At 36.9% G+C, this 19,972-nt stretch overlaps 1 protein-coding gene across 19 annotated transcripts in view; it reads left to right on the top strand.

Annotated features, from left to right (window-relative positions):
* SERPINB11 (serpin family B member 11) overlaps positions 1-19,972 on the top strand; it is a 91,913-nt gene that overhangs the window by 19,796 nt on the left and 52,145 nt on the right. For 14 of the 19 annotated variants that reach the window (XR_013375193.1, XR_013375157.1, XR_013375199.1 and 11 more), the window contains one exon: positions 10-80. The exons of 1 other annotated variant lie outside the window; for it this stretch is intronic. Coding sequence is in view for 7 of the 18 variants with exons in the window: in XM_077890068.1 (XP_077746194.1) it covers positions 10-80 (71 nt within the window). In the remaining 11 variants the exon portion in view is untranslated. Of the gene's footprint in view, positions 1-9; positions 81-3,811; positions 3,879-14,293; positions 14,399-14,429; positions 14,667-19,972 lie in introns of those variants that run through there. 4 more of the 19 variants (XM_077890294.1, XM_077890373.1, XM_077890443.1 and 1 more) reach the window with 4 other exon arrangements.

Below are 19,972 nucleotides of genomic sequence, written 5' to 3'. Positions count from 1 at the left end.
TGATTTTAGGTGGATTTACTTAAATATTCTTCAAGATCCTTATAATTCAGTCTCCTTCAGGAAATTTCTTTCTGCTCTGAGTAAGTAATCCAAAATTTTCACTTATTTACTATAGATGTAGCACCATTCCACCATTGGATTATCTTCTAATTGGTACAAATGGGTTAGGTAAAAACTTCCCAGCTAAATTTAGGCTTCTTAAGGGCTAGAGGCACATTTCATTTTAACAGCTATCAGTCATATAATAATGTTGAATTTATTTATTTCAGTTATATTATGACATGGAGCCCTTTACACTACTAGATTGTATTTCTTCTAAGACCTGTTGACCATGATCAATGGCTCTTCACTCATGATAGTCATACTCTCTCTCTCTTTTTTAAATTTATTTATTCATGAGTGACACACAGAGAGAGGCAGAGACATAGGCAGAGGGAGAAGCAGGCTCCTTGCAGGGAACCCCTTGTGGGAATTGATCCCAGGACCCAGGGCTCATCACCTGAGCCAAAGGCAGATGCTCAACCACTGAACCACCCAGGTGCCCTATGGTGGTCATATTCTAAATGTAGGAATAGTATGTGCCTGGTAAGGGCTTTACATTTGTATCTCTCTTTATCCCTATTCAGATGAAAACAAGAAACTCAGAATTAAATAGACTTTCCAAAGAGACGCAGGTGGCACAGCCAAATTTTGAACCTAGGCCTGTCTGAATCCAGAACCTTCTACTTGCTAGCTAAGAGTTTTGGACCTTAAGTTTATAAACTCTGTATCTCATCTAATCATTTCCCAAAATATGCTTGGAGGCATGCTTATTCCTGTTTAGTTCCATTAATAAATTAATTAAAATTATATTATTTTAGCAAAAGTATTGTGATTACTGTAATTATTGTTACTCTGCAATAGTAATGCATAAAATTTATCAGTTTCCAGTAATCGAGGCACTGTTGTAATGTTTTCCATCTGTTTGTATGCATTGAGGCAGATTATTTTATTACTCCCAGCTTCCTGGGATGAGGTCATGGTGCCTTAGAACAGTTGTGTCTTGCTCATGTTCCCCATTGGTTAACAGCAGAGCAGGAATTTGAAGCTCTTTTGGCACAGTGCTGATCTCCCCTCAGGAGACAAACGTATGAAATAAATAAGTATGTAATATGAAACGAGATGCAACTCTGTCCAGTCTCTTTTACCTAAGAATTTCCCTAAAAACGGACTTTTCACAGTTTATCTGAAATTCCTAGCTAAAATATGAGCCTCCTGGATATGCGATTCTCCTTCTAGACTCAAGTGCTCTGTGACTCACATGATCTGTTGTAGTTCTTCCTGTTGTGCTCTCTGTGGCTTCATTAAAGTGAAGGACCTGGAAGAGACAGGAAGCAGGATAAGAAACCTACTCAAAAGATCTGGAAATAAATTAAGAAAAAAGTAAAAGAAGGAAAGAACTCAAATCCAAACAAAACAAAACTCCCAACCCCAAACGCAAACCCAAATCCAAACCAAACCAAACCACTAAACAAAGGAAAAAGAGAATAGAAAACTTAATTGCAAGCATTTGCTCCTTGGAAAGCCACAGCAAAGCCACTTCAGAGAATCCTGTGTCATTATTCATTGATGAGAAAACATGAAATGTTTTGCATGAATTTAAGTCAGCATGTCACTTCTGCCATTACTCTTCCCTTTAAGCCTTACCTCTGTTTGTTGTGCAATTGTGGGAGTTCATCTGGGCTATCAGAGGAAATCTAGGTCCAGGGAAGTGAATGGAGCAGAGCCCTGGGGAGGGCATGTGCCCCACCCCCCCAAAGCTCTGTGCTCACCCAGTCATGGGAATGCTTGCTCGGCCTCCCAGCCAGATCTGGGGCCATCTGCACACAAGCCAACAGAGAAATCAATCTAAGCTGGTGACCTGTGTAGGAAGTAGACACCTACCTTCCCAATTTCAAGTGCAGTATTTTCTTTGGCACCTAGGTAGGTCATGGCTAATGCTGATGAGATGGAGAGAGGCGAGAAGAAGATGTTGTCACCCTTTTTTGATGTTTTGAACTGTTGGAACAGATCAAATGCGAAGCGGGTGTTTGCTGCACTGAGTGAATTCATGGCAACCTTGGTGCGATCTGGAACTCCTAGGAAAGGATCAGATTCATTTCATGACTTTCCTGAAGGAAAGATTAGTTTGTAATGAAATTATTTCTTAAAAGAAATGACTTATATTTGGGTTGTGGGATTCTGGCAACTAAAACTTTTCTTCCTTCTACTTTTCAAGCCTCTTTCAGTGTATATGTGTAAATTTCATAACTAGACGACTATCAAAATTACTATTAAAAAAACTTTTGTGAAAAAGTAATAAGACATCTTTATCTTTCATTGCTCACTGGCACTCCTAGGCCTAGGTAGAAAGTGCTTTATTACCGATACCAACACAAAGATTCAGACAGCTCCCATTTAGGCACCTCTCTGCCTTTTCCTTCAGGGTTCTCTGGGTACCAGAGACTCTCTCCCCAACCACACAGATGCCCAAGGGAGCATTTGTTTAATAAGAAGTAAATAAGTTAGATGAACGATAAATCAGCTGAAGAAGGTGTTCTAGTTTTACCACAGCAGAATAAGTAAAACCCAGTCACACAGAATGAGATCAATGCAGGATAGAAAACACACCATTACCATATGTTCAGAAATGATTCCTGTTATTAAGCTGGAGCAGCTACAGGTACTTACCTGTGTTTCTGGAGGAAGCAGAGGTGGGCAGGGAGCCTTGTCAGCCTATGTGTGGTGAATGGTGAGCTCCAGAATATATAGCACTCTCCTGCCACCTTCTATTACTCGTTGTAGTCAGTATTTCAAGTAAATCCACTTTTGATTTCTTAACTAGGCTAACCATCATGTATATCAACTCAAAATATATGTGGGAATAAAACATGATCATTTCATTACTGTACTTCCTTTTCCCCTGCAGCAAAACACTGCGGGCCTGCGGTCATTGGCTCTTATGAAATGCATGTAGGTGTCTTTCTAATACCAATGAGGATGGAGTTGCAATTCCAACTTCCTGACATGCCCCTGCAACATTTATCCGGAAACAACCCTTAAAAAATGTCTTCTCTTAAATGTGGATGTCTTTAAGGCCCATTTCACACATAAACCATGACAAAGTTTATATTTTCTATCTTTAGTTCTAAAAGGTCTTGTTCAACCTGTCAATTTCCTTAGTAATTATTCTGTATAACCAGGAAAATTGCTTGAGTTCTGTCTAAAGCACTACTGACAAAGGGTCCCAGCAATACGTAGAGAACAAGAATCTGTTGCCTTCTCCTAAATGCTATGCCTTGATAGCTGTTCTCCTTGTTACCACCCATGCCCCCTTGCAGCCAGTCCCAAATTTTCCCTGTGTTTTAAGGACAGTGGGAAGTTCATTTATCTCGCAGTGTTAACATGCTCACAAGGGGAAGAACAATGGATAAAAACAGACCATAGGGTGTGGAAGCATTCTAGTTTTTTATATAAATATGAATCAAAAATAAATTGTCTGAGCTCCAGAATCATGACATTTTTCTGTCGCTTGCCCATTAGCATACCAGCTTCATATTCATGGACTGGATGCCATAGTCAACTACCCGTAAGAAAAATGAGACAAAGGTGTTCTTTGAATGCCGTGTTTAATTCTGCTATCACGGGATCCTTATCCCCTTCATGTGCATGGTGTTCCCACAGGTAGAATCATATCAAAAACTTGATTTTTACAGAGTGGGGATAGGTATTCACCCTTTTACTCCTTCAGCAGTTTATTAAGGCGGATCCCTTTGTTATCCCCATTGCACAGATGACAGAAGTGAAGCACAGAGCTATTGAATAAAAGCTCAGGTTTCTACAGGTGGTGAATTGCCCAGGTGAGATATCAGGCGAATAAGCTGACTCAGAAACCTGCATGTGTATCCATTTCCCATATATGTTACATACACTCCTTGTGTTTAAATGAAAAGAACTTTTTTCTTCTGCACTCTCAAAAGAGATAATGTCCTTCTACAAAATCAGAAGGGGTGAGATACAGATCTCCGAGTTGAGACTGGGTAGGGGTAAGGGAGAAAGCCGACTGTTGGGGCTTTGATGAAGGAATAGGTCCAAAGGTAGAAGAAAATGATGAGAAAAAGACCCACGGCGAAAAATCACAAACATGAGGAATAGGAGCTTCTCAGTGAAGGTGGTGTCACAGGCCATTGTCACCAGATAGAAGTGAGGGTTTCTGAAGCAGGAGTAGGAGGAGTTTCTTTGGGCTCCAAAAGAGAAGGATCTGATCCGTAAGACAGAGGTAAGATGCTCAGCCTGGGTGTGGAGGGAAGAAATTTGGTGACAAAGTGGCATAAATTAGCCTTTAAGGGAACTTCTGACTAAGGCTGAAATCTCCTAAGACTAAGTGACTAAGACTTGTCATACAGAAGTAGAGTCTAAGGACAAGAGACTAATTATAAGGACCAAGAGTGCGCTTACTTTTAGAGAGAGCTTGGGCTCAATTGAGAAATCATTTTATACTTTTCTTCTGTTCCCGAAAAGTGTTCCTATAATTGACAGGATTATGATATCCTGATTTCATACAGTGTCATAAAAGACTCAGCCATTTTCAGAACTTTTGCATGTGATTCCTTGCCAACTTGTGTCTTTGCGTATTTTCTAAATGATGCACCAACATCATTGGTGACAGGAGTCCAGAAACCCAATAAAACTTAGGAGGAACATACACTTTTGGGAACTATCCTGCTATTTCTAATGCCTTTATAGGTTGGTTAGGAAAGGTTTTGGTTTTCCTGAACCTTACTTCCTTGTGAAGGGTGTGATTTGTTAAGTTGCACATCCTAGGGGAATTTTACTTCTTCTTCCTGCTTACGAAGCATGTGGTGTATCTGTTTACAGGGAAACTGGTTAGTGGAGAACAATGAGCATCCAATGACTGCCAAACACTGCCAAACACTGTATTCCCTGCAGATACAGATACAGCTATGTATACATTGAATAACATCAGACTAGGGTTAATTAGCTTTGTAAAAAAAAATTTCACAGAGGAGAACTCATTCCAGTAAGATTTATAAAGGTATCAATTAGGGAATGGTCTCTTGTGTAAGTATATCATGGAAGACAGATTTATAGTAGCTCCACCCTTTCCCCCATTCCCACACCTCCAGCACCAGCCAGTACAGTCATCCTACTTTCAACTAAATCCAGCACTGTTCTTTGTTGTTCTCTTAGAACTCCCTCTCTGATTTGTGTGGGCATTCCTGTTCTTTGCCAAGAAACCCCAGTGTAGGCTTTTGCCTTTCCTATTCCTCTTTGCTTTATATGAAATAATGGTTGTTCCCCATGACTGCATGTCACTAGATCTTTTCACAGAGGCAGCTTTTCACTCCCCATCTTCATACTATGAAGTGAGGAAACGTTTTCTCTTTCTTTTATTTCCACTGCTTTTTCTAGCCATTGTTTTTTTTCCTATCTCAATGCCCTATTTTTAGTTTTCAACCATGAGGGTATGTCACCACATGCCCAACTACCATATTGTGTGTTACTCCTTACTATTCATTAAGTCTTCAGTTACCTATTCACCTTTTTGTGGTTTTAGCTCTTCATCCTAAATCCTCCCAGTATTCCCGGTGACTTCAAAACTTCTGTTTCATAGTCAACAAATGGAATATATTTCTGTTTTATTTTACATATGTTTTAATTGAATCTCCTTCTTTCTGAAAATCTTCTCATGTCTTTTGCCCTTTTGATCATTGGATTCATGATGTTTCTTATCTACTTGAATATGTTTTTTATATAAAGTAATATTGATGTTGATGCTGTCTCTGGAGTACCAATGGGGAGAAAAAATTCTAGAGGGGTGAAGAAACTCAAGTACATGTGATGTAGGTTTGCTGGGGATTTTATTTTGCTTTTCCAGCTCTACCCTTCACTCTTTCAACCTCCTGTGGGCTGCAGGAAGCTGAGTTGTAAGGTGACATAATCAGTGTCTTGTCATCTGACAGACACTTGCATTGGGCCAGTGGGAGGCAACAAGTCTTCCAGCTTCCTCTCAGCTCCATTGCCAGGGGATGGCTGCATTTCTTTACCAAAAGCCACAGATACTATTGGACAGCTTTTTCTGCAGCTCTACCTGTTTTCTGGGTTTTGGTAACCATTCCTCCCCTTACTATTTAGATCTAGGAATGGCAGTGTCTCCCCATGGTTGCTCACCTTGTGCTATTCACCATCCTTTCTTGGTTTCTCTTAGCCCTGACCATGCATTGTATAGTTTCTTTATCAGACTTTACTGAATTATCCATTCTGACTGTGTCATTTGTTTTCTGCTAGGCCCTTGACTAATAGAGTAAGTAAATTACTTTAGGAAAAATATCCTCAGATGGAATTCTGGTATCAGGTTAAACACATATTGAGAAGCACACATTAAGAGGACATGGGGCACTGGCCTATGGCATATAGTAGCATCAAGTTATCACTGATGGAGGCAAGACACAAAGTGCAGGCAGAAGAAAAGGTGTTGGGATATCAGGTAGCCATGGTGCTTAGTTGATGTAGCAGCAACTGGTTATAAAGATTGTGGGATCAGCTGCTTACTCATGATGAGCTTTGGAACACAAGGAGAAATATTTTTTTCTGTGTACCAAGTCTAGCAGTAACCAACTGAAATCTGAAAAAGATTTTCCATGGATCTTGACAAGTAAATACTGGAAAATAGAATATATTTGCAGTGATAAGATACATCACCTTTCTAGGAAAATGCAATTAAAACAATAGTGAGATTAACACCAGTAATAATAGTTAGGATTGGTGTGATATGAAAGAAGAGATTATTGATGAGATGTTGGTGAAAATGTTAGTACAACCACTTTGGGAATATTTGGTGATATGTGCTTCAAATTCAGCAGTTCTGTGTTTAAATATATATATCTTAGGTGTACTAGCATGCTGTGCTTAAGGAGAGTTAATGACCATACAATTGGCAATGGCAAGAAGCAGAAACAACTTAGATGTTTATTTATTTATTTTTTTTAGATGTTTATTAATTAAAGAATAAGGAAAGGGCACCTGGATGGCTCAGTTAAACATCTGCCTTTGGCTCAGGTCGTGATCTCAGGGTGCTGGGATCGAGCCCTACATTGGACTTTTTGCTCAGTGGAAAGTCTGCTTCTCCTTCTCTCTCCCTTCCTCCCCCAGCTCATGCTCTCTCTCTTTCACTCTCTCTCTCTCTCACAAACAAACAAACAAACAAACAAGGTGTTTTAAAAAAAAGAATAAGGGATCCCTGGGTGGCGCAGCGGTTTGGCGCCTGCCTTTGGCCCAGGGCGTGATCCTCGAGACCCGGGATCGAATCCCACATCGGGCTCCCGGTGCATGGAGCCTGCTTCTCCCTCGGCCTGTGTCTCTGCCTCTCTCTCTCTCTCTCTCTCTCTGTGACTATCATAAATAAATAAAAATTAAAAATAAATAAAAATAAAAAAAGAATAAGGAAAAAAATTATGCTAGGCTAATACAATGGAATATCCTACAGCAGCGAACATAAATGAACCAGATATTCATGTATCAGGAAGGATTGATCTTCAAACATAATGTGCAGTGGAGAAGTATCATGTTGAAAAGGATGTGTAGTTATCATTTTTTTGCAGTTGGGTGGGGAAAGTAGGGAGATTGATCATTGAAATGTAATTCTGGGGAACTAGAGGCCACACTTGCTTCAGAAATGTGGGAATGTCCTTGGGTGTATGATAATATTGCCTGTTGTGATTGAGGATCATTAGCATTCAGAGCCAACTGCTCTTTTTTTTTTTTTTTTTTTTTTTTCAGAGCCAACTGCTCTTATATAATTCGTAGAAACAGTGAGCCACATTAAAAACATCTGTGGTTTGTCCTTTCAGGCTTGAGGTTTGGCTAGATGGTGCAGATTATTCATCTGTTTCTGAGTCAGCTGTACCCCAACCCCATTATGCCCCATAAACTTTCCTGCTGAAGTCTTTTGGTGGTTTCCTCAGCCTTTTGATGGCCCCTTATCCAGTCTTTGACAGTGAATTTTCTGGATTATTTTTCACTGCTGACTCCTCTTCCTTGGAATTCTATCTTTAGTTCTCTACATCTCTGACCCTCTTCCGTCTGCCACCCCTCAGATGCAGGATTTTGCATCTCCTGGGGGGTCTTCTGAGGGCACAGTTTCTTTCCAGCCTACCTGGGCCATCTTGCCACTCTAACTGCTTCAGTCTATGAGTTCGCTGGTCAGTTTCTTTCAGTTTAGGGCTTTCCCTTCCTTCCTTCCCACCTCTAATGCCATTCATACATCCCTTTCTTTTCATTATTTTTGGATTGATATTTATAATTTTGATTGATTGATATTTTACATTATTTTAATCAGTTCTATTTTTAAAATTTCATTCTGTACTTTGTCATCTTGTCAGAGAAATTATACTGTTTTCCACATCTTCTATTATGGGCTCTGTTGATATTTTGGTAGAATAAGTGTGTCTTTGGACCGTAGGGAGAGATAATTTTTTCTGTGCACCAAGTCTAGCACTAACCAGGAATAACTGATTGATTATTGGCTGCTTACACTTGGATGAAAGCTTCTTGAATAAATCTTCATCTTGAATTTAGGGATGGTTACATAGTATGTTTGGCCATCATATTTTTAAAGATTTTATTTATTTATTCGTGAGATACACAGAGAGAGAGGCAGAGACATAGGCAGAGGGAAGAGCAGGCTTCCTGCAGGGAGCCCAATGTGGGACTTGATCTCAGGACTCCAGGATCACTCCCTGAGCCGAACGCAGACACTCAACCACTGAGCCACCCAGGCGTCCCCTAACCATCATATTTTTAAAGCTTCTTCAGTGACTCATTTTCCATGTAATGGGTTCTTAGTTATTTTCTATGACCTTTAATAGGCTAAGTGAGTGGGCTCCAACACAGTGCCAGAAGTTGGAACTTACAAACAAGGGAGGTTTGCACAGGTGCCTTTACATTTGGATGACTAGTGTGACTTGGTAAGCCTCATACCCTGAACCAAAATTCCAAGGCCATCCTATCACCATATACTTCCCATCTCACTACCTCTGGAACAAGCCTCTGCATTCCTGGAATGACCCTACCTTTAACATCTGTCTCTCCAGGACTGCCAGGAACAGTTACCACCTCTTTAAGTTTCCCAATTGCCCAAGCAGGATACAGTCTATTTCCACAGGTACCAGTAATTATATACTACTGTACAAGAGACTCCTGACCTTGAATCATTACAGTGATGTCCTCCCTACACTATGAGGATCACTTGACAAACCTGTTAATTAATTGTACTCTCTGTAAAAGAATTGTTCCTGAAATTCAGGACATTAAATCAAATTTTATTTACAATATAATTCCAGTGATGTTTGGGAGTATATGTATGTACTTCTTTGAAAGTACTTTTTAAAAAAAAAATGTTGAAATACTGGATGCTTGCTCTGTTAAATTAAGATAATTCAGAAATATAGGGAGGAAAGTACAAGAGAGAATTCTTCCTCCACTCTCCATCAGGGTAGTAGATTCCATCATAAAATACCTCAAACTGTGTGGATTAAAATAACCAAACTTTATTTTATCACACTTCTGGAAGCCAGAGCTCTAAAATCAAGGTGTTATCAGGACTACGCTTCCCCTGGAGGCTCTCTGGGAGAATCCTTGCTTCTTCTAGCTTCTCGGGGCTCCTGTTCCTTGACTTGTGCATTTAGTCTCTGCCTCTGCCTTTATGGGACCTTTTTCTCTATGTGTCTCTTCTCTTCTTATAAGGATGGTGGGTGGATTATATTTTATCTGATTATAAAGAGGAATATAATTTCATTTTGTGTTCATTTAAGTCATAGTTTCTTCCAACAAAGGATAAGCCCTGGGCTAAATGGCTTCACTGGAGAGTTTTAGGAGATATTGAAAAAATTAACACCAGTCTTTTTCAAACTTTTCAAAAAATTGAACTCGAGGGACACTTCCTAACTTAACTCTGTGAGGGCAACATTACCCTGATATCAAAGCAAGAGGGACACTATGGAAAGAAAAGTACGGGCCGATATCTCTTATGAATATTGATAGAAAAATCCTCATAGAGTGTTACCACCTGAATTCAGCAGCATACTAAAAGGATTATACATTATGACCAAGTAGGATTTATTTCTGGAATGCAAGAACAGGCTATATGAAAATCAATCAATGTACTATACACCACATTAATAGAACGAAGGGGGAAACACCAGTGTGACCATCTTAAATGATGTAGAAAATAATTAGACAAAACTTAGTACGTTTTCATGGTAAATATATTCATCAAATTGGGAATAGAAGATTTCCTCAACATGATAAAGGATATTTATGAAATACCTACAACTAATATTGTATTGCATAGTGAAAGAATGAAATCTGTTACCCTTTTTTCATTTTTACTTAACATAGTATTGGAAGTTCTAGCTACAACAGCTAAGCAAGAAAGATAAATGGAAAGCGCTCAAATTGGAAGGGAAGAAGTAAAATGATCTCTATATTTAATATGACATGACCTTGTAAGTAGAAAACCCTAAAGACTCCACAAAAAAAGTCTGTTAAGACTAATAAATAATTCAGAAAATTTCTAAGATATGAAATCAATAAACAAAAATGGTTTATATTTTTATATTCTGAACAAGAAAAATCTGAAAAGATTAAGAAAGCATATCCATTTACAACAGTGTCAAAAATAATTACAGAATTAACTAAATAGGCAAAAGATTTATAGAATGAAAACTATAAAGCATTGATGAAAGAAATTAAAGAAGACTTAGATAAATGGAAAGATGCCCTGTGTTCATGGGTAAGAAAATTAACATTGCTAAAATAACAATATTATTCAAATCTATGTACAGCTTCAATGCAATCTCTATTAAATTCTAATGACATTTTTATTTTTCACAAACAGTAAAACCCATCCTAAAATTCATATGTAGTCTCAAGGCATCCCCAGTAGCCAAAACAATCTGAAAAAGAAGGATAAATTTAGAAGTTGACATGTTCTGGTTTCAAAGCATACTATAAACTTGTAGTAGTGCAATGTGGCATAAAGACAGACTAATACACCTATGGGGTAGTGTAGAAAACCTGGAAAAAAACTTTTGAATATGTGGTCAAATGACTTTTGACAAGGGTGTCAAGACCATAATGGAGGACAGGACAGTCTTTTTAAATAAACGGTGCTAGTAAACTGGATATCCTTGTGGAAAAGAATCAAGTTGGGCCCTTACCTTACACCATATATAAACATTAAGTCAAAATGGTCAAAGGCCTAACTGTTAAGAGCTAAAACTATAAAGTTCTTAGGAAAACACATAGTAGAAAAACAAGACATTGGATTTAGCAATAATTTCTTTGACATACTACCCAAAATCTAGGCAGCAAAAGAGGAAATTGATAAATTGGACTTAATCAAAATTTAAAACTTTTTTACATCAAAGAGCACTGTCTAGAGAGTATAAAGCAATCCACATAATGGGAAAAGCATTTGCAAGTCATATATCTGATAAGGGATTAATATCTCTATATATCAAGAACTCCTAGCACTCATTAACAAAAAACCAAAACCCAATAGTAAAATTGCAAAGGACTCGAATAGGAATTTTTCCAAGGAAGATATACAAATGTGCTCCCAGAAAACAACAAATGTGGTAGGAATGTGGAGAAAAATAGAACCCTTGTGCATTGCTAGTGAGAATGCAAATGGTGCAACTATTGTGGAAAACAATTTGAGGAACCACCATATTGATGATGGCTGCACAACAATCTGTAGAGTTTAAAGTGATTAAAATGGTAAATTTCATGCTGTGTTTAGCACACTTACACACACACAAGTCATGATTTCTGATTCAAGTTGTTCTCCCAACAGTGTTTGCCAATCTTTTTATCATCTTGGGTCAACTCCTCACATTTTCCTCAAAAAGTTCTTTAACTTTGTATCCTTTATAAATTCTCTATTCATCCCATAGCATTATAACTTTCAGTTGATGTCTTTTTCTCCTATTTCATTAAAGAAAAAAGAAAAGAATATTATTATAGAACTTCTTCAATTTCCTATCATCCTCTAAACTTCAGACCTTTTTTTTAATATAAATTTATTTTTTATTGGTGTTTAATTTGCCAACATATAGAATAACACCCAGTGCTCATCCCGTCAAGTGCCCGTCACCCAGTCACCCCCACCCCTTGCCCACCTCCCCTTCTACCACCCCTAGTTCATTTCCCAGAGTTAGGAGTCTCTCATGTTCTATCTCCCTCTCTGATATTTCCACTCATTTTTTTCTCCTTTCCCCTTTATTCCCTCTATTTTTTTATATTCCCCAAATGAATGATACAAAAAAAAAAAAAAAAAAGAACTCATTGGCCAAAATGCTAAACATAGAGTTACCAAATGAGCTAGCAATTGCAATTCTGGTTATATACCCAAGAAAAAAAAAAGAAGACATATGTCCACACAAAAATTTGTGCATAAATGTTCATAGCAGCACTATTCACAATAGCCCAAAAGTAGTAACAACCCAAATGCCCATAAACTAATGAATGGATAAACAAAATGTGGCATATCCATACAATGGGCTATTATTTATCCATTAAAAGGAATAAAATGCTGATACAACATAGATGAACCTTGAAGATATTATGCTAAGTGAAAGAAGCCAGACACAAAAGTTCACACTTTCATTTATCTGAAATATGCAGAATAGGTAAATCTATAGAGATGAAAAGTAGATTAGTTGTTGCTAGTGGCTGAGAGGAGAGGAGATAGGGAAGTTACTGCATAATAGGTATGTGGTTTTTTTATTGGAATGATACAAATGTTCTATAATTAGATAGTGGTGGTGATAGTACAACTCAGTGAATATACCCCAAACTGAATTGTACACTTTGATGGCAAATTATATTGTATGTATGTAATATGAACTGTATTCTATCTCAATAAAGCCATGAGAAAAAAAAATAAACTTCAGACCTTATGTGCCTCTCATCCTTCTTCCTCCTTCTTGTCCTCTTATTCCCATCTTCCATTTTCTCAAGAACTTCTTTCATTAATAACACACCTTTTCTAAATGAGCCTCTATCTCTAGTGGAGCCCCCCTCCTCCGGTGTAAATATATTGAAACTCTCTCATTCTTAAGCAAGCAAACAAACCACTTTCTTCTAGCCACTCCGTGCACTAAACTTCTTTTGTCATTTAACGTTTTGAGAGTCTAGACTCCAAATTTTCCTTCTTTACCCACTGCAAATCTAGTATCTTTTCATCTATTTCAACAGCATAATTTTTGCTTAAGTTCATTATAGACTTTCTGATTTCCTAATCCAGTATACAATCCCAGGGTTTATATATGTGGAAAGGATTTTTCTTGTGTGATCTGCAGACCCTGGAAGTTCCCCAGTCCCCGACATCAGAACCAGTTTCATAAAAACACCAAGACATCATTTGCCTTTTTCACTGTGTTGAGATTCACATAGATAGTGCAAAAGCAATGATTTCTAAAACTGCTGGCACTTTAGTGTGAATCAAAAGGTTATAGCCCCAAACCATACTAGTATATGGACTCCCCTTAAAAATACGCAAATACACACAAATGCTGTTTTTGACTTAGTGGTATTTTTAATCATTAAAGTATTTAATTGAAGACTTTATTGAATCTACCTTTGAGTACACATCACTTAAAATTAGGTGAGGTGACATGGGATGTATGCATAATGTAACTTTTAATTTTTTTAAGTATGGGGTTATTTTTAACAACAGATTTAATTAAAAAGTGTTCTCCTTCCGTATTTCCAGAGACAATAGTTACTGTGTGTGCTTTATAGAAATTTCACCTTAGTCCTCATTGTTTATCAATTTCATTGAGCTATAATTTACATAAAATAAATCCACACATTATAAAGTATAGTGCAGTGACTTTTGACAAATGTGTAAGCACCTGTGTAAGCACCACCCAATCAAGTTGTAGAGCATTCATCTCAACCAGAAATTTTCCTAGGACTGTTTTACTGTCCATTTCTTCTCCAGTTCCAGCCTTAGGAAACCACTAAGCTTTCTGTTCATTTTGCCTGTTTTAGGACATCATGTAAGTGGTATTATATAATATGCCCTCTTTCTCTCCCACTTCTTTTGCCTAGCATAGTATGTGGGAGGTTCATCCATGCTGCTACAGGAATCAGTACTTTATTCCTTTTTTCCACTGAGAACTCTTCCATTGTATTACCATTCACTACAGATCTGATAAAAATTTGAGATATTCCCAGTTTTTTTGGCTGTTATGAATAAGGTTTCTAGAACATCTGCGTACTAGTCCTTTTGTGACATATGTATTCAGTTCTCTTGGGTAAATTCCAAAGTATGCAATTACTGGATCATATGGTGAGTAACCAATGCCTGTCTCTTTGTACAGATGAGGAAAGCTTTCTCTAGAAGTGAAATTGCTCAACCTTGAGAGATTTAAAGCTTTCTGAAATGATTATCACCAACATGGCAGTGTTGAGAGACCCCAGACTTGACCACCTCCCACAGAGATTAACAATTAGACAGCTCTCCTTGAACAAAAGCTCACCATAAAAAGAAAGATGATAATCACGTGGTGTGATTGGAGGTCTTAGCCAATGCTGTAGTGGGAGTCATTTTGCAATATGTAAGTGTACCTATTTGTCCACTGCCCACTAAAACACCTTGTTCTAATATGTGTAAAATGATACCCTCTTGTTCTTTTAATTTTCTTTTGTTTATTGGTGAGCTTGCTCATATTTTTCATATGCTAAGTCTGTGAGCTTATTTCTTTGCCTTAAAATGCGGATTGAACTATATCAGAAGCTCTTATGGTTGCAAAACTATATGAACGTATGTACAGGTATTTTTTTCTAAGGTGAGTTTTCATCGAATATTAATAGGTTGGCGATGTTAACATTTTCTTAATTTCTTTCACATCAGAATGTGATATTTAGAATATTGATGTTTTGCAACATTGACAGGTAGCCACGTCCTTAAAAAATTCTTTAGGCTGCATTTAGAGAAGAAACAAGATATCATCCAATTTTGGTATTCATGACAATTAGGTTCTTTAGTCATCATGAAACACTGAATTAGTGAATATTGAACCATTCATTGCTCCTACGGGAATTATAGGGCTAGATTCCTGTTAGTCCCTGGTCAAGTATTTATGTTAACAAATCAGTACACCTTATTTTAGGTATTTTTCTGCTTATAAATACTCTCATTCAATGTATGTTGTTAAGTCCTTAACATTGATATGGGCAACTGCACTGTAAAACCTGTACAAACTTATCTAACACATATTTTCTGTGATCTTGGCTTGCATGTCCTTCAGTGAGATGGAATTCAAGGAATCAATTGTGTCATTATATGCATAGATTTTCCAGTCCTGCAGTGAATTAATGTGGCATACAAGTGCTGAATGAGGCATAATTTAAAAAATTATATCTCTCCTTCTAAGAGATAAGCTAAGAAATCTGCGGAGAGAAGTGAATATCTTCTGTTTTCTTTTTTTGAAATCATAAGTAATAAATGTGTTTTATTTTATTTTTTAAAGATTTTATTTATTTATTCATGAGAGACAGACAGAGAGAGAGAGAGAGAGAGAGAGGTAGAGGGAGAAGCAGGCTCCATGCAGGGAGCCTGACATGGGACTTGATCCTGGGTCTCCAGGATGAAGCCCTGGGCTGAAGGCAGCACTAAACCACTGAGCCACCTGGGCTGCCCAATAAGTGTGTTTTATTTATTTTTTTTATTATTATTTTTAATAAGTGTGTTTTAAATTTAAAGTATACTTTGGTTTCCACAGCTCTTTGTTAGTATAGAGAAATATGATTAACTTTTATATGTTGATACTGTATCCTGCAACCTTGCCAAGGTCACTTATTAATTCTAGAAGTTTTCTGGAGATTTCTTGGGATTTTCTATATAGATAGTCATGTCATCTGAAAATAGGGGGAGTTTTCTTTCTTTCCAATATATCTTTCATTCTTTTTTCTTACCTTATGAAAGTGGCTAGAATATCTAGGATTGTGTTGAATAAGAGTGGCAAGAGGGACAACTTTGTTTTTGTTCCTAATATAAGAGGAAATATTTCAGTCTTTCACTATTAAATTTAATGTTATCTGTAGGTTTTTGGTAGATGTACTTTATCAAGTTCAGGCCATCTGCCTCTATTTCAATTTTGCTGAGGTTTTATCATGAGTGGGTGCTTGATTTAGTTAAATGTTTTCTAGATCATTTGCTTTAATCATAGGGTTTTTCTTCTTTAGACTGCTGATATGGTGGAGATTTTTGAATGATGGACCAGTCTTTCGTACTTGGAATAAATTCCACTTGGTAAAATTATATAATCCTTTTTGTATGTTATTGGATTTGAGTTGCTAATATTTTGTTGAGGATTTTTACATTTATGTCCAGGAGAGTTCTTGGTTTGTAGTTTTCTTTAGTTTTTGTTGTTGTTGTTGTTGTATCAAGGTAATCTTGGCCTAATGCTATGAATTGGAAAGTGTTTTTTCTCTCTTAAATTATTTTTATTTTCTATTTTTTATCAGTTTTTTTAAATGTTTGTTGAAATATTTGTCATGAAACCATTTGTATCTGGAGATTTAATGGTAATAAAATGATTCAGATCTGTCTTACTTTAGTTTATTAGCTTATGGTTATTGTAGAATTGGGTCATTTTTTCTTTTTTAAAGATTTATTTATTTATTTATTAGAGAGAGAGAGAGAGAGAGAGGCAGAGACATAGGCAGAGGGAGAAGTAGCCTCCCTGTAGGGAGCCTGATGCAAGACTCCATCCCGGATCCTGGGATAACACGCTGAGCCGAAGGCAGATGCTCAACCACTGAGCCACTCAGGTGTCCCTGGGTCATTTTTTCTAAATTGTCAGAATTATCAGTATAAAGTTGTTTGTAGTTTTCCCTTATTATGTCTTAATGGCTACAGGATCTGGTAAGATATCCCTTGCTTTATTATTGATAATATTAGTCTTTTTCTCCCCCATTTCAAAATTTCATTGTTTTGAATTTCAGATAGTGTTATAACTTGTTTTTTTGTTATAACTTGTTTAATCATCAATATGATTTATTTATTTAAAGATTTATTTATTTATTTTACTGAGAGAGGGAGAGAGAGTTAATACTGGGGGGGGGGGTAGTGGAGGAGCGAAAGAGAGTCTTAAGTAGATTCCCCTCTAAGCAAGGAGCCAGAGACTCATGATCTCATGACCCCATGAACGTGAGATTAGGACTTGAGCTGAAACAAAGAGTTGTATACTTAACTGACGGCACCACTTAGGTGCCCTTCAGTCATCAATATGATTCATAAAACTAATGAGGAGAAGGCCACTTAATGTATAAACCCATATTTCTGTTGTGTCCATTGATATTTCTTCAGGATGAGGCAAGATTCCTTCTTTTATCATTTTCTCTTTGAAGAACACTTTTTAAGGAAGGAATTTTTTTTTTTTTTTACCCTTTAAGAAGAGTAGGTCTGCTAGTGAAAAATTCCTTACTTTTCCTGCATCTGAAAATGTCTTTATTTCTTCCTTATTCCTATAGTTTTGTGGGATGTGGAGCTGGTAATTGGTAGTTCTTTTAGCAATTGAAAAAGCGTGACACTTCCCTTTGGTCTCCATGGTTTCAGATAAGAAATCTGCTGTCACTCAAATAAGTGTTTTTCCTACAGGTAACATGCCATTTTCTTTTTCTTGCTGATTTCAAGGTTTTTTTTCCTTTCTCTTTACTTTTCAGAATTAAATTTTTATGTGTCTTCACATGTATTTCTTTGTGTTTATCTTATTTGGGGGATCATTCAGTTTTTTTATTTTGGAGGTTTATGCCTTTTGCTAAATATGGCATTTTAGCCACTATTGTTTAGAACATTCTTTCAGTTCCACTCTTTTCTCTCTGAGATGCTGATGATACAAATATTGGATCTTATGTTATTATCTTGAATGTTCCTGAAATCTGTTAATTTTTTTGGTCTGTTTTTTCTTGGTAAATTGTATAAGTTCTATAAATCTGTTAAAATTGAGTAAATTTGGGACATCTTGGTGGCTCAGCAGTTTAGTATCTGCCTTCAGCCCAGGGCATGATCCTGGAGTCCTGGAATCGAGTCCCACATTGGGCTCCCTGCATGGAGCTTGCTTCTCCCTCTGCCTGTGTCTCTGCCTCTCTCTCTTTGTGTCTCTCATGAATAAATAAATAAAATCTTTAATAAAAAATAAATAAAATAGGGTAAATTCTATTAGGTTGTTGCTAGGTTTACTGATCCTATCTTGTCTTCTCTACTCTAATATTGAACCCATTCAGAACGTTTTGTAGTTTTGTTATTGCATGTGTTATAATTTCTTTTTAGTTCTCTTTTATAATAATTGCCATTTCTTGAAATTTTCTAATTTTTCATTTGTTGCAACAGAATTTGTAATTGTTGGCTGAAACAATTTGTCTGATGTTTGGTTTAAAATTATGTCAGATAATCCCAATATTGGATCTATCTGCTATTGATAACACTGCTAGGTGTTATTTGGTTACCTCTTCTCATTTACTTTTAATTTTTTTAGTCCTTGATTTGATAGGTGATTTTTAAAATTTAACAAAATTTAAAAAATCAGTTTCAGAGGTAGAATTTAGTGATTCACCAGTTGCATACAACACCCAGTGCTCATCACATCACATGCCCTCCTTAATGCCCATCACCCAGTTACCCCATCACCAACCTCTCCTCCAGAAATCCTCGGTTTGTTTCCTAGAGTTCAGCATCTCTTATGGTTTGCCTCCCTCTCAATTTTCATCTTATTTGATTTTTCCTTCTCTTCCCCATGTTCATCTGTTTTGTTTCTTAAATTCCACGTATGAGTGCAATCAAATGGTATTTGCCTTTCTCTGACTGACTTATTTCACTCAGCATAATACCCTCTAATTCCATCCATGTTACTACAAATGGTAAGATTTCATTCTTTTTGATAGCTGAGTAATAGTCCACTGTGTATATATATATATATATATATATATATATATATATATATATACCACTCCTTCTTTATCCATTCATCTGTTGAGTGACATCTGGACTTTTTTCATAGTTTGGCTGTTGAGGACATTGCTGCTATAAAGATTGGAGCTCATGTACCATTTTGAATCACTATGTTTGTATCCTTTGAATAAATGTCTAGTAGTGCAATTGCTGAGTTAAAGGATACTTCTGTTTTTAACTTTTTAAATAACCTCCATACTGTTTTCCAGAGTGGCTGTACCTGCTTGTATTCCCATCAACAGTGTAAGAGGGTTACCCTTTCTCTGCATCCTTGCCAAGGTCTGTTGTTACCTGAGTTATTAATTTTTGCCATTCTGACTGGTGTGAGGTGGCATCTCATTGGTTTTGATTTGTATTTCCCTGATGCTAAGTGATGTTGAATGTCTTCATGTTTCTGTTGGCCATTTGTATGTCTTCTTTGAAGAAATGTCTGTTCATGTCTTGTGCCCATTTCTTGACTAGATTTTTCATTTTTAGGGTGTTGAATTTGAGAAGTTCCTTTTAGATTTTGGATATTAGCTCTTTATTGGATAAGACATTTGCAAATATCTTATCCCATTCCATAGATTGCCTTTTAGTCTTTTTGAGTGTTTCCTTTGTTGTGCAAAAGCTTTTTGTCCTGAACTATTGGGATTTCATCAAGGGATTGATTTTTAAATCATATCCTGGGTCTTTTGGCTATTGTTAGAGCTTGGGTCCTCTTTAAATATTTTATTTTAATAGGCAGTGATCCTGTTTAGATTCGGCATACAAGTCCTGGCCAAGTTCTGTGGACTGTGATTCTGATGAAAATTTTATTTTCAGAGCTTTTGCTGTGCTGTTTTGGTCCCGTTGATACCTATTACAGCTGAGTGTCCCATTGGTAATGGCTGGTACCACTTGAAAATGTGAAAGGAGATTCCTAGGCAG

Source organism: Canis aureus, chromosome 1 (assembly GCF_053574225.1).
Source record: "Canis aureus isolate CA01 chromosome 1, VMU_Caureus_v.1.0, whole genome shotgun sequence".
NCBI lineage: Eukaryota > Metazoa > Chordata > Mammalia > Carnivora > Canidae > Canis > Canis aureus.
This window is presented reverse-complemented; position numbering and strand designations above follow the sequence as displayed.